The sequence below is a fragment of the Chaetodon trifascialis genome, chromosome 5 (assembly GCF_039877785.1).
Source record: "Chaetodon trifascialis isolate fChaTrf1 chromosome 5, fChaTrf1.hap1, whole genome shotgun sequence".
Taxonomy (NCBI): domain Eukaryota; kingdom Metazoa; phylum Chordata; class Actinopteri; order Chaetodontiformes; family Chaetodontidae; genus Chaetodon; species Chaetodon trifascialis.
Window position 1 is genome coordinate 30418037 of NC_092060.1, and position 18126 is coordinate 30436162.

An 18126-nucleotide genomic window follows, 5' to 3' on the forward strand; every position below is an offset into this window, starting at 1 on the left:
ATGTGACTCGTCTCCCTGAGACCTGAGACGTCTCCACGTCCCCGGGGAGCGTGCTCGTCATGTTCTTCACGGGGTGTTTCTCACAAACATCATCATCATCTTCACTTGTGGACATTAAACAGCTCATGATAAAAAATACGATGGGTTTGAGTTGCAGCCTTTTATTGAGTGAAGCCAACGACAGAAAGCAAAACAAACGGCTGAACGAAATCCAAGAAAAGAAAAGACGAAAAAGACGTTTTCATACATGAAGCCCAGGAAAACCGAAGCGACCCCCCAGTGAAGAATGTTTGCTGCTAAAAGCTGCTCAAAGTGCTGGTGCTTAAGGAGGAAGCTGTCAAAACACTGACAATTCGTTTTTTGGCAATACAAAAGTCACATCCCATAATAAACCCATCGTCCCGCCAACAGGAAGAAAAAATAAAAAACATGGCAGCAAATTTTCACATCTTTAAAAGAAATATGATAAATCCCAAAGTGAGTTTTTAAAGGCGAGAAGCAAACGAGACGAGCAAAAGATGATTCCAGCGTTATTCAGATGAAGCCTGACGATGATGATGATGGTGAACGTCGCTCTTTGTCGTTCAGCGGCTGAACGTTTCCATGGTGATGACTTTGGAGGGAACAGAGAGCTGTCCATTCATCCGCTCTGTGACTCTGCCGGCTAGTTAGCTTGCACGTTAGCGGCTAGCTGGCAGATGATTAGCCTGCCAGGTATCCTCCTGAAGGTAACTACGTCACCACCACCTGCAGGTGTTTCATGAAAATGTGGATGAATTTCACTTTCTGGTTTGACCAGAGACCAGAAATCTACTTTAAAGCTCGCTACACACTGAAAACAACATTTTTCCAGGGATGAAACATTTAAAACACTAAAGCTAAACACAACTTCGACCACTTCAAGCTGTACTTTAGCTGTATGCTAACGTGCTAACAGTAGCATGGTAACAAGCATGCTAACCTACAGATGTTGGCAGGGTGCTTTTTAGCGTCTAACGTCAGCTGACTCCAGCATCCAATCACGTGAGGAGGCGTTCATGAAGCGCTAACAGGAAAGGAGGCAAACCAAAAGCAAAGAAGGTGAACTGATTTCAGAGCCGATGAGCTTTAAACTGGCCGGCGGAGCGTTTGGGTTCGGCTCAGCGTTGATTCGTCTCAGGACGTCCACAAACATCAGCTGAATTTCTAAATATTTTAAGCGAGAGCGACTTTTAAAAGGTTCTGGTTTGCACTCAGAGGGAAACCTGAGGGCGTCCTGGAGGAACGACGGGAGCTCCAGCAGATCAGATCAGAACGGTTAGAAACACGTCAGCTTTGCTAAAAGAAATCATAAAAAAGTAGTTTTGGGGAGAACCTTTAAGAACCTGAAGTGCCTCAAATGAAGCTCCACGTTCGCGTGGGTCGTCCATCCTGAAGCTGGCTGTGAGACCGAAGTGGATCGGTGAAGCTCTCCGTTCCCTCTTAACTACCCATGCAAAGGCTGCCACTGAGCAAGGCACTGAGTGTCTGAGCTCCTGGTGGAGCTGCTCAGAGTCCAGAGGCTGAAGAACAATCAGGATGAAGCTTGGTGTTTCTGGCAGCTCGGAGGTTTGAGGTGAATCGTGTCAGATGTTTGCTTCACGTGGACACGATCGGCTTTTCTCAGCTCGTAGTTTCTGAAGGCTTTTCACCGTCATGATCGGTGGATGTGCTGAAGGAGCCACAGAATTGGCGTGAAGGTGAAGTAAATGCACACTGAGATCCGAACTGAGCGACTCTGACATGTGAATTCAGTGTTGACCGACAGTGAACAGTGAACAGTGAACGCAACGTCTGACGAGGAAAAAACAAACATGAGGAAACACTAAATCTATGGCAGCACGTTGACGGCGCACCATCCAGTTTTCTGACCCTGCAATGATGCAGCATGGTCTGCGGCCGGCCATGACATAAAGGTCAAAGGTCAAGCTAACTTCTTTTGCTTCCAAGCTACACAGCTAAGTGCCGGTTAGCCAGCTGCTGTAGCTTTGAAGCACGTCAGCAAAACAGTGATTAGAGATGAAGGTTGAGGAGGCAGAAACAGGAGAACGTTCAGTCTTCTGAGTCTTCATGTTTCTGGATAAATAACGTTTCAGCTCTCCAACCACGACACCGCCACGCCGTTTGGCAGGGATGGCCTCACTGCGCGCCTCTCTGGGGTGACGTGGACTGAGGACGCCGCCACACTGATCCGTCCGTCTGTTTCCTACTTCCTTTGAAAAAACCTCAATTTCTATGGCTAAACTGAAGAAGAACAGCGTCTCCTGTCCAAACATCTTAATCATCGTCAGACTGACCAACAGAACCAAAAACTAAGTATGAGCTGACAGACAGCAGCAGATCAGTGTGATCACCTCTGAGGTCAGAGTCCACGAAGCTGCTGCAGGACAGACGCTCAGAGCTCCTTCAGGGACTGTGGTGGGCCCTCGGTCGGGGCCCCCTCAGAACATGTACCAAAGGAGCTGCAGGGGGGAAAAACTCCGTCCTGTGGTGTTTCCATTGATGCAGACGGATCCGGCTTAGAGGCCTGAAAGCTGAACCCAGAGCAACCAAGCTGACGCCGCCGCGTCTCTCCAGCAGCTGCAGCCCAGCAGGCTAACCGCGTGCTGCTGGCCGTCTGTACAGTCACACCTGGATCATGTGATCAGTCATCTGGGCGCGATCTCCTGCATCATGGCGGGCAGGTGGATGGTCGGACACGAGTCTCTGTGTCTCAGCTTGAACATCAGCTGCTCCTTTTCCTGAGAAAGCGTCTGATTGAGGACGACCTGCCTCTCCAGCGCCGCCTTCAGGTCCTGCTGCTCCTTCGATAATGTCCTGAGAAACAGAGGAGAGACGATCAGTCAGAGCGAGGGAGCGAAGGGAAGCTGCTGCTGAGTTCCACCCTGTCATCCTGACTTTAAAACCTGTGGTGCTCAAAGCTGAAGACACAGCAGACACAAACTGAGCAGCAGGTGGCGCCACATTCCTACATAACGAGCCGCTGTCAGTGAAGACGAGGAGACGTCTTCATGGGCTGAAGACTTACTGGATGAGCGCCTGGCAGTTCTCTATCCGGACTCTGAGGTCCTCGTTCTGCTGCAGGACGTGGACGATCTGATCCTCCAGACTCAAATTCTTCTCCACCTGACAATCATGACAGAGACAAGAAGAAGAAGAAGAAGACGACAAAATGAAAAGCTGAAGCTTCAGACCGCACAGACGATCTGAACGAGCAGCGCAGGTGGAAGGTGGGCTTCGCAGGCGGAGGTCAAAGGTCAGACACACGTGGAGCCGACCTACCAGGGCGTCCATCTGCTGCAGCTTCCTGCTCTGCTCCTGCACTCGCTCGCTCTTCATCTCGATGACGAACAGCAGAGACTCCTGCTCCGACTCCCAGAATGCACCTGGGCTGCCATGGGCCTGCAGGGTGCACAGAGTGAATAGAGTCTTTCAGTGCTTCCACACACACACACACACACACACACACACACACACACACACACACACACACACACACACACACACACACACACACACACACACACACACACACACACACACACACACACACACACACACACACACCTGGATGTTCCTCTGCAGGTCCTTCTTGAACGTCGACTCTTCGGCCCTCCTCTTCAGCTCGTCGTAAACCTGCAGGTCGGCGCTCAGCTCCTCCACCTGACGCTTCACGTCCGACAGAGGACAAAACGGCGTGAGGAACCAGCTTACCGTCACTTCCTGTCCGAGCGACCACACCTGCTGTTCTTACCTTCAGGACGTTTTCAGCAGCCTGGAAGGTTTCGCTCAGGTGACTTCTGTCCTGTTCGTGTTTCCTCGTCAGCTCTGCAGACAGAAAACACACAAAAGCATTTTCATCATCACAGCAGAACGTTTAGTTTAATGTTTGCGTCCCCGCGAGGCGTATCAATAAAGTTTCTGAATGAAGGTTCTGAATGAAGTCGTGTGACTGCAGACGAAGACTGTCCCCTCGTGGTCACCTTCCACGTCTCTCTCGTGTCTCTCGGTCGCAGCTTTACTTCTCTGTTCGTGCAGGACGTTCAGATCGGCCGTCGTCTCCGTTTTCACCTGAGAATCAGTCACATGACCTCGTTTAGCGCGATGAGAGAGAAGAAGAAGTCAAGCTGGAGCCAAATGAGGACGAAGCGCGACGGAACGACCTCCTCACCTTATCGAGGATGCTCAGGACGAGGGCGCACACCTCTTCATCGGCGTGGTGCTTCAGCAGCTCCGCCCTCTCCGGGTTCCCATTGGCTGAGAGCACTTCCTTTAAAGTCCTCAGCTGCCACTCGAAGCGCTCCAGCTGCTTCTCCAGGTAGACGTCCTGCTCACCTGACGCACGTTGACCTGTGAATGATCACATGATCAATGGTCAGGAAGTGAAATCTAAGGACAGGTGCGACGTCTCAGGTGTCACCGCCCTGATGAGAGTCAGAGAGTGATATTTTAAACTGTTATCTAAAGCACTGATCGCTCCTTCGTCATCAAACAGCCTCGTCGGCTGCTGCTGTATTTTCCAGGGACGACCTGAGCTGAAGCAGGTTGGAACGTGTCCGCAGAGCCTCCATCAAAGAGCAGCTTCAGCTCGACTCTGCTGTTTGACGCCAACGCCAGAGCTTTGATGGCTCAGACGCTCGTTCAGCTCAGCACAGGCAGCTTTCAGTGAACGTGACTGCTCACGTGTGACCAATGAGCAGCAGGCAGGAGGTCGACGAGGTCTGGAGAACGGCGGTCAAAGTGTTTCACAGCGACGAATAAAGAGCCAGCATGCTGCTAACACATGCTAACAAGAAGCTAGTTAACGGTGGACGCGTGCACCTGAACACAACACGTGTTTAAGAGTCAATGAAAAGTGAGACGGAGGCTTGATGTGACGCCGACGTGAAGCACCTGAGATCCACAGGTGTCTGTACAGGAAGTGAAACACCTGAACCGACATGGAGCCTGTCAGTTCTGCCTGACTTCCTGTCTGCTCTCAGCTCATTGGTTCCTACTGATGATGTAAATCTTTGAAAGCTGCTCACAGACATTCAGTTTCCTGTTTAAAAGGTTTAGAAACGGCTGCTCGCTGTGCTTTCTATCAGACAAACTGGAGGAAACAGAGTGTCTGATGGGACTATTTTCAGCGGCGGATGAATCCACATTTAGTGCTGCAGTGTGTGTGTGTGTGTGTGTGTGTGTGTGAGTGTGTGTGTGAGTGTGTGTGTGTGTGAGTGTGTGTGTGTTCACGGTGATGAAGGAATGACAGCGAGGCTCACTGATGACTTTTAATGGAGCTCAGAGGAGGAAGGTCGGTCAGCTGTGACACAAACGCAGTATAAAACGCAGTAAGTGTACTTCTACTTGCAGCCGTTACTGTGAGTTTTACTCCTCGACTGACCCTGAAGGCGCTGTTTTCCAGCTCGTGGGTGCGGCAGCCGTGACTCACGGCGTGACGGCGATGGCGTGCTCGTGACATCCTGCTTCAAACGGCCGTTTTCATTCTGTCGTCACGACGACAGGAAACGAGCGCACGGCGCTAACGGAGCGCGCTCAGCCGTGAGTCACGCCGTCACAGCAGCTGGTTCGTTCAGTCACATGACCTCCGGCGTACCTGCGATCACCTGCGGCGTCTCTGACAGACGTCCATCGCTCAGACTGAAGTGAGTCACTGCAGCTTTTTGTTCACGTCTCGTTTCAACCTTCAGCGTTTTAACGCTCGATGTTTCTCAGCTCCTGAGACGCTGCGTGAGACAACGCCACGTCCCCTGAAGTGTCCCAGGAAGCCAGGACAGCGAGGACAAGCTCACCTGAGTGGAATGCAGTCAGTTTTTATGTTATCAGTTACACCTGTGCTTTACCTGCCGTGACACGTCCAGGTGTTTATTAGAGCAGCTCTGGGATCAGCTTACTGCTGCTGTCGTCATGGTGACGGCTCACGGAGTGTTTGTGTTCATCATAACACGTTTTCTCAGCGAACGTCCAAAATTTGATCTAATGTTTCTTCATCCAAACACAACAAAGACTCGTCATTAATGAACTAATCGATTAATTCATTACTCCCAATCAGCTACGCTAACGTCTGAACCTGCAGCTAACGTTAGCTCAGTTAGCTGTAAGCTAGCTAACTGTCTGCGGTGGATGCTGCACTCTCAGGTCACATGACCTCTTCATGACCCGCACAGTCAGCTGTGTGAGCCAATCAGGACCGAGGCTGTAAAGTTTAGAGACAAGCAGGAAGTTTTCTGCCGCAGCAGCTGATCAGCTGATCGACAGAGACCGGCTGGTGGACATTTAGCATTTAGCAGCTAAAGAGGCAGGTGTCCCCCTCAGGAGACAGGAGTCCAAGAACAAGCAAAAAGAGAGAAAACACTGGACGGACGTCCACCAGGAGACACAAAGACGACTCCACATGGATCATGGTGTTGGTCTGCAGCTGCCGGTGTGAAATAAACACTTAACTTAACTTAACTTATCTTAAAAGGTGACGTGTCAGTGCTCACAGCTGGTCTCTACTGCTGACAAAAAAAGTCCTGAAGATGTAAAAGTGTCCAATATTTTACAATGAAAGACATAAAGACGAGAGAAAAGTCTGAAGAAACAGAAATGTGAGACACTCTCAGAGCAGAGAGACATTTTGTCTTCAGACGTTCAGTCGACATGAAAACAGGAAGTGAGAGATGAAAACCACAAACACAGAACATGAAAACACTCACCGCCTTCATCTCCACCGCCGCCGCCGCCGCCGCCTCTCTGCTTCCTCTCGCCCTTCCTGCCTTTGCTTTTCTTCTGATAACGACAGAAAGAGAAACAGCCTCAATCCTTCAGCATCGATAAGACAAAGGACCAAACAGTTCACTGGTCGTCCTCGTCCTCCCGAAGCGTCCACACGTCTTTTTGTTTAAAGACAGACACAAAGCTCCCACACTTCACTCACACTTTCATTTCGGCTGTTTACTGGAAAACGTTCACAAGCTTTAAAGCTAGTTTTTCCTACGGTCCGTCGATGCAGCGCCTCTGTTCACCCTCTGTCTGACCGCCTCGTTTCAGCGCCCATCTCTTTAAGGCCCTCCTCCTGAAAACGCAGCCTGCTCTGATTGGTCGGACGTCACAGCGTCTCAGACCTGATGGTGAGACGAGACGCGACCTGCAGGGTCCAAACGCCCCGTAGGAGGTCACACGGAGACGTCACGCTACTTCCTGTTTTATTTCTGACAGACATCAGTCATTTCTCTCGTGGCCACTCGAGGTCACTGCCAGAGGAACGTCACCCAAATTCATTTCATGTGCTCAAACTGTCATTTCCTGGTGGGAGGAGTCTCATTAATGCCCCAAACAACTGATTTTTCCACCTGAAACGTTCTCATAGTTTTTAAGGAGTCGAGAAGCAGCTGAAACAAGAGTGAGACGCTTTCTGACATTTTACAGACAAAACAAAGTGATTAATTAAATAATGAAGACAAATTAAAAGAATGGAAACTGAGGTAAACATGATCATTTCCTGCTTTGACTCTCTCGCCATCACAGTCCAGAAAACTGACGCTGCTGATCTGATGTGTGTCGGCGTGGCGAGGGGGGGCTGAATGTGTTCTTTGACCCCCCAGGCCTCCTGGTTCAGGTCTGGCTGTGGAACTGGAGCAGCGAGCTCGTTATGAAAGGAGGTCTGACTGACCTGCCAGCGTCCCTCGTTAGCGTCCACATGTCCGTCCTTTCTCTCCTGTTACATAAACGGAGCTGCAGCTCAGACACTGGCTGTTTGTTAACACTGATGACGATGATGATTAGAGGAGCACTGGACCTTCCTCGTCCTCAGCTCGTTAGCCTCGTTTACATGTCAGATAAGTCTGAGCTGAAAAATGCAGTTTTGTCCGAGCAGCAAAAAGACTTTAAGTCCACGGTGACGTCAAACAGAGAAACACAGAAACTCCTCGTCAACTTCAAAGATGGCATGTCGACGGGGTCAAAGCCACCAAACAGCTGAGTCATCCTCTGAGGACACGACGGATGGTGATGAGTCATGCTGCACCGTCTGCTGATGGAGGCTGATTCTCCATCAGTACCAGCACGTGAAGCCGCCGCTCGCAGCCTGAGCTCACAAAACTTTAACCTCTGCAGGTAAAACAAGCACAACAGCACACCTGAAGTCCAGCAGAGGGCGCTCTAAAGGTTCACCAACAGCTGCCCTGCTGATCAATCCGTAAACTATCAGCCAATGAAAGCAGAGGTGGGCGTGGGCGAGCTGAGCTGAGCTGCTCGGATCATCAGTGTTGAATCATTTTGGCCTTTAAACCATCGACAAGCTTCAGACTGTTGCTCCATCAGAGCAGGAAACTCCCTGTGAGCATCACCGCTGATGTCACACTGCCATTACATCAGCCAACAGGAACCAACGCTGTGACCCAATACGCTCTCAGACTACAGCTCCCATCATGCTCCAGGGAGCTCATACAGGAAGAAAAATGTTGCCATGGATTCAGCAAATTACACCGTGGGAAATAAGAGCGCATCAGCTTTTGTTTGCTTAGATTTGGAAAACTGGCTCCATTAACAGTCTGAATTAGCTGCTAGCCCCTCCTGTTAGCCTCTCCTGCTAGCCCCTCCTGTTAGCCTCTCCTGCTAGCCCCTCCTGTTAGCCTCTCCTGTTAGCCCCTACTGTTAGCCTCTCCTGCTAGCCACTGCCACCCGCTGCTGCTAGCCCCTCCTGTTAGCCTCTCCTGCTAGCCACTGCCACCCGCTGCTGCTAGCCCCTCCTGTTAGCCTCTCCTGCTAGCCCCTCCTGTTAGCCTCTCCTGCTAGCCCCTCCTGTTAGCCTCTCCTGCTAGCCCCTCCTGCTAGCCCCTCCTGTTAGCCTCTCCTGCTAGCCCCTCCTGCTAGCCCCTCCTGTTAGCCTCTCCTGCTAGCCCCTCCTGTTAGCCTCACAGATGCTTCCAGACAGTTCTCATTGGATCACTGCGATACTGAAGAAAACTTCAAACATGAAGAGTCTCAGGGAAGTTCTGCGGAGATGAAAAGAATCTCTTTAGTTTCAGAGTGTTTTTATCGACACAGCTGATTTGTTTATTTATCACTTCTCTACATCAAACTCCACGGCAGATCTCACAGGGTCACGGATCAGCTGATCCCAGATCAGAGCTGCAGGTTTAGACTGTTGCCTTGTGTGTAAATCAGTAGTTTGTTTCACAGCGATCCAGACAGCAGATATGAACACACACACACACACACACACACACACACACACACACTCAGACACACACACACACACACGGTAAACACTGAAATGAAGGCTTACTGTATTGCCTCACACCCTCACATTGCTCAAGCACAGTGAAGCCAAACAATCACACCCTAAAACACCAGTTTAGACACACACACACACACACACACACACACACACACACACACACACACACACACACACACACACACACACACACACACACACACACACACACACACACACACACACACAGTGTAAACACTTCTAAACTGTGGACACCAACTTTATTTAAACTTTATTTAAACTGTGAGCTGAAACAATAAATATCTCTGGTTTAAACACGTCGCTGAGTTCAGGAGGAGACGAGGAGTCGAGCTCTGCAGCATCAGTTTAAGCCTCTGCAGCAGGAGGAGGAGGAGGAGGAGGAGGAGGAGGAGGAGGAGAAGCATATGTTCCTGCAGGCGTCACGAGGCCTCTCCTGTGAAAGGCCATAAATCACAGCAGCGCTCTGTTTGCACAACACTTCAAGAAGAACCTGAAGGCACCGAAATGAAGCAGAGAAACTCTCAGAGAGATTCAGATTCTGCTCGTGTCTCTGAGGAAGACGAACCGTCTGATTGGTTCTTTAAACGTCCGTCCAACCCTCTGAAGCCTGACACTCGCTCTGAATGCAGAGCTGCAGATAATGAACTCTTTTCATTATCGATCATCTAACGAGCTTCTTCTTCTATGAATCACCTGTTCAGTCCAAAACTCGTGAAAAACGTCTGTCACAGGTCGCAGAAGTCCAAGAAGACGTCAGCTGACGTCTCGTTCTGTCCAACAAACCGTTGATGAGAAAATCCTCAAACTGGACGAGACGGAAGTTCGACTTTTTCTTAACAAACGATCTAAATCGATCTGCCCTGCAGCGACTTCATAGTGTTTGGATTCATGAGAAGCAGATGTCTGTGCTGCAGACACACGCTGGAGCCTACATTTCCCATAATGCACCCCGACAGTGTCTTTCTTTCTTTAAACATGGCCAGCCTGGATCAATCCATGAGCTTTGGCTAGCGGAGGTTAAGTCAGCGTGGGTAATGAACCTCAGGCTGCTGACGTGGTTGTTCATGCTAGCAGCTGTTGTCGTGCTGTTAGCGCCTGCACGCACAGGTGGCGAACACCTGCGTACGTGATGGTCATGTGATGCGTTTTCAGGCACACACACACTTCCTGGACTTCACAGCAGAAACCACAGATCACAGTTTGTGTCGGTGGAGCTCCAGATTAAGTTCATCACATCAGGAAATCTGTGGTCCAGATGGATTTCTGATTGGACCGAACGTTTGTTTGTTCACGCTGCATCAATCAGCTACAGGCTGAGCTGTCTCAGGGATAACGAGCCAATAACGAGCCCGATCAATCAACACATTTAATCACGATGATGAAAAAACAGCTCCTGTTAGCCCTGCCCTCGATTCAAGATGGACGTGTCCTCTGGACGTGTCCTCTGGACGTGTCCTCTGGACGTGTAAATGTGAATACACGTACGTGCATCACGTCTGTGTCTGTCTGATGGTCTGTGCTGCTGCACCTCGCAGACGTCGACATATTTGAGGTTTGGGGGTGAAACCTGGAGGACAGTCTGTGCTGCAGCTGTCTGTTGTGCTGCCTGTTTGTCAGATGCTGTTAGTAACAAACATCATGAGCACAACAGTAATGACCGCTTTCCTCCTCCCAAAAACCACAACACAGCACAGTGCAGGGAAGCCAGCGGGCCGCACGGTCATGTGACAGGATGTGACCTTTGGACGCGTTTCAGGATGAGACGGAGAAGAATCTCCTGAACGAGGTGAAACTCGCTCAGACCTCCTTTATTTCACGTCCTCGTGTCAAATGTCTCACGTCTCACTGGCAGACGGAGAAGTCAGACGTTACACTGAAGCCTGAAGCTGAACTTCACCTCCGTGAGGTTCAGGAGACGCTTCAGAGTCGAGTCATCGACCGCCGGCTGTGGAAACAACGAGCCTTCATGTGGTGTCGTCCACGCTCACGTTATAAATACGAGCAGAGCCGCTGAGGTTTTCCATCCACTTCATTCACGCTATGAAGAGTTACGGCCGAGTTTAAAGCTGCTGAGGAGTTAAGAGCCTCTGAGCAGAGCTGCCTGGATTAGAGCCAGAGGGACAGATTATAATATGAAGTTATTTCCACAGATTAACCTGCAGGCCTGAATGAACTGTTCCCAGATCTGACGTGAAGCGATGACGTTTTCTCTGAAAGCTTTTCTTCACTTTGAGACTCCACACACTCTTCTTCTTGTCAAACCTGCTGCCTACATTACCCACAATGCAACTGCTGACAGCTCAGTGCAGCAGCAGAGAGTTTGGGCTCAGCTCACTCAGCAGAGGTCCTTGTTAATGGCCAGACGACCTCTCCAGTAAAACACAAAGCAGAACTTCGAACTGAAGCCTCGCGGGTTCTTCAGGTTCAGGGAGCAGCAGGTTAAAGGTCGTGAAGTTCAACACAGTGACGGAGTTATTTAACTAATCAATGTCCCTGTGTTGTTCAGTCATCATCAATACATTGATCGTTATCAGGGGACTCTGACATGGAGGGTTCTGCTCTGTCCTGGTCTCTTCAGCGCCTCCTTCTACTCTTTGAGTACAGCTGCACAATAAAAGTCCAGTTCCAGAGCAGATGAACGTAGTTTCCAAACTGCAGCTCGCTGCCGCTCTGAGGCAGGAAGTGGTTTTCAACAGGGGGGTCGGGGCCCTGCGTGGGGCCGTGAGGTGACTGTCTCGGTCCTGTCTGTCAGACGTCCAAATTGACCCACAAAGACAAATCAACACTTTGCACACAGGCAGAGCTGGAAAGTACATTTACTGTGCACTGAAGTACAGTTTTGAGGTACTTGTACTTTACCTTTCATGCTACTTTAAAAACTGTACTTTTACTCCATTACATTGATGAGAGGTATATTTACTGTTTACACTCTTCACTTTGTTTGTTGAGCCTCTGACTCAGGACAACAATGTGATGTTTACACCAGTGAAAGTGAAAAGGTCACATGACGCACTGGCGCCGCTCCGCTGGCCTCAGATCAGAAAACATCTGAGTCACTTTGGAGGACCTCGTGAACACTTCAGGCACCTGGAAGAAAAAACGTTTTTAAACTGTCGTCACATGACTGAAACATGGAGCCGCGGTCACGTGACAACAGGCGGCAGTGATGACCTCATGTGGCTTCTTACATTTGTCAAAGCTCCGATCACATGACCATATTTACGAGGTCATGTGACCTGACATTTGGAGCGAATGCTAAGACTTGCTGCTCTCAGCGGCTCAGTCGATGTGACACTGAGACGATGAGGTCACATCCTGGTACTGCGTACTCACACGTACTACACAGAACGGCAGTATGGGTACATGGAAGCAGCTCGTCTTTGCAGTAAAGTTACGTTCAGCGTTAACTAGCTTAAAAGTCGCTTAGCTAGCTAACAATTAGCTCAGCTGGCTAACAATTAGCTCAGCTAGCTAACAATTAGCTCAGCTAGTTTACGGTGTGTTGTAGCAGCGGCTCGATGTTTAAAGGCTTCGCTGCGAAGAAGCAGCTGACATCAAACTACACAACACGACAAAGTCCCACTTCCTGTGTAGACAGGAAGTTAAGACAAAACGACAAAGCACTTCCTTGTTGGTGAAACTCGTGAGGTCAATGTGGGGTCAGCTCATGAGCTGCTGGGTTGTCATCAAATGGGAAGAGGTCAAAGGTCATCAGCCAGGCATCAGTGGGCATCGCAGAGAGATCAATGAGGACGTTCGCTGGAGGTGGTCACATGACCACAGTTCTACATTTAGGTCAGGTGACGGCAGCTGAGACAGCTCTGCTGATGAAGATCAAGAGATGTAGCTGAAAGCTCAGAATCAATCAATTCCTCATCATTTTAATAACTGATCACTTATTGAGCAGTTTTTTCTGTTTCATCACAGGAAACTGAATTTCTCTTAAACTGCAGTTTGACGACACGACTGTCGTTTTGTCATTTTCACTTCCTGTTTCGTTCAGTTTGAAGTTAAACATTTAAAGTTCCTGTTTTCTGAAACTGTGGAGTTTTTTAAAGTGGAAACTTGTGTGTTAAAAGTTCAGCGACAGACTGAAGCTCAGCCTGAAGCTCAGCCTGAAGCTCAGACTGAAGCTCAGCCTGAAGCTCAGACTGAAGCTCAGACTGAAGCTCAGCCTGAAGCTCAGACTGAAGCTCAGACTGAAGCTCAGCCTGAAGCTCAGCCTGAAGCTCAGCCTGAAGCTCAGACTGAAGCTCAGACTGAAGCTCAGACTGAAGCTCAGCCTGAAGCTCAGCCTGAAGCTCAGACTGAAGCTCAGACTGAGGCTCAGGCTGAGCTTCAGCCTGAAGCTCAGCCTGAAGCTCAGACTGAAGCTCAGCCTGAAGCTCTGCCTGAAGCTCAGCCTGAAGCTCAGCCTGAAGCTCAGACTGAAGCTCAGCCTGAAGCTCAGCCTGAAGCTCAGACTGAACTCCATTCAGTTTTTCGGGGTTTTAAGCTTAAACTGCGTCCAGCTCTTGTTCTCTCCACACTTTCTTGTCACTGCGTGTTTTTCTGAGGTTTCCATCTTTGAAACACGCCGCCGCTCAGACATGAACGTAGCTCATGTTTACAGGTCAGTCCAGGTCTGACCTGCAGAGCGTGGACTCAGGGAGCTGCAGGTGAGAAATGACCTGCAGGACGTCTGCTGGCGTCCACACGTTCGGTGGTCACATCTCAAAGGTTTGTGCGGAGCCATCGTAGAAAATGAATCTGGTGAATCTTTCTCAAACATCGGATCATACATGTGAATAAAAACTGTTCACATTTTGACTCTGTGTGTTTTCCAGATTCACATTTGAGCTCCACGTGTTCGCTCAGAACGCCGCCGCATCAACAGGTGTGGAGCAGACTCTGGACAGGAAACGCAGCTCTGGCTCATTCGTTTGGTAGATTTTGAATTAACCGTCCAATCTCCACCTTTCCAACCACAGCAAGCGTCTTTGTGAACACATGATTGAGATCGCATCACGCCGCGTAGCGTCCACACTTCCTGTTTCCCAGCTTCCAATCAAACATCTCTGTGTTGCTGTTGGTGTCCAGCAGCAGCAGCAGCAGCTCAGACTCTGAGGCTCTAAATCTTTTCTATTCTGAGCTAATCAAAGATTTACTGGATTTCACATTACGCAACAGCTTCTAAAACTGGTCCACAGCTCTTCTTCTGTGGTGAAACGAGCTGCGTTCTAAGAGCAGGATCAACACGAGAACAGAAGAAGAAAGTTTACGAGCGAGAATTCTGCAGAAACTCACCTGCGGCTCACCTGCAGTGTGTTAGCATGATGTCACGACCTGTTAGCTTCAGCTTCAGTAAGTTAGCATGATGTCACGACCTATTAGCTTTAGCTTCAGTATGCTAGCATGATGTCACGACCTGTTAGCTTTAGCTTCAGTAGGTTAGCATGATGTCACGACCTGTTAGCTTTAGCTTCAGTAGGTTAGCATAATGGGCGGCACAGCAAGTTTGCATGTTCTTCCCGTGCATGTGTGGCTTCTCTCCGGCTTCCTCCCACAGACCAAAAACATGCTCATTAGGTTAATTGGTGACTCTAAATTGTCCTCAGGTGTGAGTGTGAGCGTGAATGGTTGTTTGTCTCTGTATGTTGCCCTGCGATCGACTGGCGACCGGTCCAGGGTGTACCCCGCCTCTCGTCCAATGACAGCTGGGATAGGCTCCAGCCCTCCCGCAACCCCGAAAGGGATAGTCGGGTATAGACAATGGATGGATGGATGTTAGCATAATGTCACGACCTGTTAGCTTTAGCTTCAGTCAGTCAGCAGGACATCATAACCTGGAACTTGTTAGCGCTAGCCTCAGTATATTAGCATGATATAATGACCTGTTAGCATTAGCTTCAGTGTGTTAGCATGATATCACAACCGGTTAGCTTCACCTGCAGCCTGTTGCACCTGGTTACCAAGTTACAGCATGAATTACTGCTAAGTTGTGATGTATGCATCAGTAAAATCACCACTGACTGTCTTCAACATGCCACTAAGTCACGTTCCAGTCATCAAACGTCACAGAATTCTACTCACTCACGGTAAAATCTGCAGTTTTCTGCCACAAACCATTTCATTCATGAACTGACCACAAAAATCATATGAACACTTCATTTATTGATATTTCAATATCGATCTTTCGCTACAACTGTGATTTTACATCAACATTAGACAATAAGAAAAAGACTTGTTTTAAGTTATGATTTGCTTGTTATGTCCTTTCCAACGCACCTGAATGCAACACACGAGGCAGCTCTCAAAAACACTAAAATCTTCTTTCGATGACGTAGAAAGAGCTTCACACTCATTGATCAAGAGTATTTGGATTTTTAAAAAAACGCTCCTGAACGAAGCGCTCGCTGTGGGTGGAGCCTACGTGTGCTGCCTTCAGGAACACTTCGTTGGTTCCTAAATCTTTTCTTTGAACAGGAACAGTTCAGAGGATAAAATCACATCAGGGCAATGTCAGGAGTCTGAATCTCAAAGAAAACTAGTCAATAACTAATCAATAACTGATCAGCTTCATATTTCCAGATGAAAGTTTCTACATCTTGAGCCAAAAACGAGCGATTAGCCCTGATAAAACTTCCCCAGCCTCGGAGCCTGAAGCCCCCAGTGACCACATGAAGCCTCCGTCATCTTCTATCAATAACTGACAACAGCTGTCAAAGTTTCCCTGAGCTGAAGAAGCACCGACATCACGGACAGACCACGGCCAAGCTACCGACACGACGAGGTGTCAGTGAACACAGCTTCTCCTGAGCGACACATGGAGCCAATAACGAGTTTTAAAGAGGAGAGATCTTCAGAAAAACAGCGTAACGTCTTCATATTCACGTGCTCACAGCAGCATCTCAAACTGCGAGCTACATGTCAGACACATTAACGGTATTTACTGGGATTATGACACCATGTGACCCCGTAAGACCACTTTAAAATCACTGCAGAGCTCGCACACAGCGGGACTCACAGTAAGGAGATTAAACTGTTAAAGCGATATTTCAGGTAGTGAAAACTCCGTGAAATCGCTCTAAACTCTTGACAAACACAGTTTCTCTCACAGGACTGCACTTTTACAGACGGTGGAGGCTTTTTAAAGTACACCAAGTATCAGAGCTGCTGAAAAACTGCAGAAATTCGGCGTCCATCGTGTAAAAGTACCGTGAGAAACACAGACTCTCAGACACGATGCGAGATTAAAAACAGATGTTCTGAAAAGAGGAAAAAACAACCTTCGTGTTGAGTTTACCGCATTTTCTTTATCAGACAAATTCAGGCGCCAAATCACCGCATGCAGCTTCGATTATGGACCAGAAATCAGGAATAAATCCTGGAGGTTTGAGCCGTGTTCGGCCGCACGGTCCTTTATGACCCGGAGCTCATTCCCGGCACGTTGTGTGTCCGCCGGCCGCCTGCTAATGAGCCGCCGAACAAAGTGGACCAGCACCGGGGCTGTACCGGGGCTGGGTTCGTGTCGGGGGGTCTCACCTTGCTCTGGCTGCAGCCCATTCCTCCTCCTCCGAGCTCTGCTGTCGCTGTGAAGCCGCTCTCTGCCCGCTCCTCTTCCTCTGCCGCTTCTTCTTCTTCTTCTTCTGTTGATAACTTTCAAACTCGCTCAAAAAGCTCCATGAACGCACCGCGCAGGGGGCGGGGCGTACGTGTGCTGCCTTCAGGAACACTCGGTGTACTCTAACGTTATTAAAAAGAAGTGGATGAACGTGATTTCATCAGTTTGACGCGTCTGTCAGAGTTTCTGTTCACATGAATAAACACGATTTAGCCCATTTATCGTCTCAATAAAGTTGTTACTTTTGACACAATTAACTTTCCATTTAGTGGTGGAATGTAACCAAGTACATTTACTCCAGCACTGCACTTAAGTACAAGTTTGAGGTACTTGTACTGCTGAGTACAACACACACTTGAGTAAATCCATTTTATGTAACTTTATACTTCACTGGCCATGTTGATCTGAGAGATTCAGTTACTTTGCACATTCAGAGTATCAATAAAAATATAAATGGATGAAAGTACATGAAGTCATTAAAATGAGCTGCATCATTAAAGAGATGAACACATGAATGCATCAATAATCATAATCCAGTCAAACATACGATTCTGAAATGAAGTATTCTGCAGAAATACACACGAGTACTTTTACTCATGGTACTTTAAGTATTCTTTGATGTTCAGGTACATGAAGTTTTGAATGCTGGACTTTTACTCGTGACAAAGTACTTCTACACTGCGGTATTACTGCGTTTACTGAAGTAAAAGAGTTCTTGTTGCCCTGCAGCTCACCTGTCAGGTGAGTCTCAGCTTCAACAACATCTCTGAATGTTCCCATGAAACCTCTGACATCACCGCATTTTTAACATCTGATGTCACAGGCAGTGTGTGTGTGTGTGTGTGTGTGTGTGTGTGTGTGTGTGTGTGTGTGTGTGTGTGTGTGTGTGTGTGTGTGTGTGATGCAGGAAGTTGTTGGTTTGAGGACGAAGCTGCAGATTTATTTTCCTCGTTGAGTTTTTCTCCTCCTGCTTCTGTTTTATGGACGTTTATACGAGCAAAACGTAAAGCCCATAAAACACTGAACACACACACACACACACACACACACACACACACACACACACACACACACACACACACACACACACACACACACACACACACACACACACACACACACACACACTGTAGTTAACTTGTGAAGACTTTCCACTGACGACATTTATTTGCTGTGGAGGAAGTTTGTGATCTTTATGTTCTTGTGAGGACATCAGTGCGTGTGCGCGCACATACACACGCACACACACAATTGATCAGCA

At 48.7% G+C, this 18126-nt stretch overlaps 1 protein-coding gene across 1 annotated transcript; it reads right to left on the reverse strand.

Moving 5' to 3' along the window:
• Positions 1 to 148: 148 nt before the first annotated feature.
• On the reverse strand, positions 149 to 16952 carry ccdc69 (coiled-coil domain containing 69). Its single transcript, XM_070962821.1, has 9 exons — positions 16787 to 16952; positions 6717 to 6789; positions 4190 to 4368; positions 4002 to 4089; positions 3773 to 3846; positions 3586 to 3687; positions 3301 to 3420; positions 3047 to 3144; positions 149 to 2835 (listed from the first exon to the last, which is right to left on the reverse strand). The coding sequence occupies exons 1-9, from the start codon at positions 16805 to 16807 to the stop codon at positions 2667 to 2669; spliced, it is 924 nt and encodes a 307-aa protein (XP_070818922.1). The 5' UTR covers positions 16808 to 16952; the 3' UTR covers positions 149 to 2666.
• Between the last annotated feature and the right edge of the window lie 1174 nt (positions 16953 to 18126).

Bases quoted from the DNA above. Each gene is read 5' to 3' on its own strand.
- ccdc69 (XM_070962821.1), bottom strand. From the start codon at position 16,807: ATGGGCTGCAGCCAGAGCAAG. The intron at 3,847-4,001 runs GTGACCACGAGG...TTCTGTCTGCAG, and splicing joins ACACGAGAGAGACGTGGAAG to AGCTGACGAGGAAACACGAA. The intron at 3,145-3,300 runs GTAGGTCGGCTC...CATGATTGTCAG, and splicing joins TGCAGCAGATGGACGCCCTG to GTGGAGAAGAATTTGAGTCT.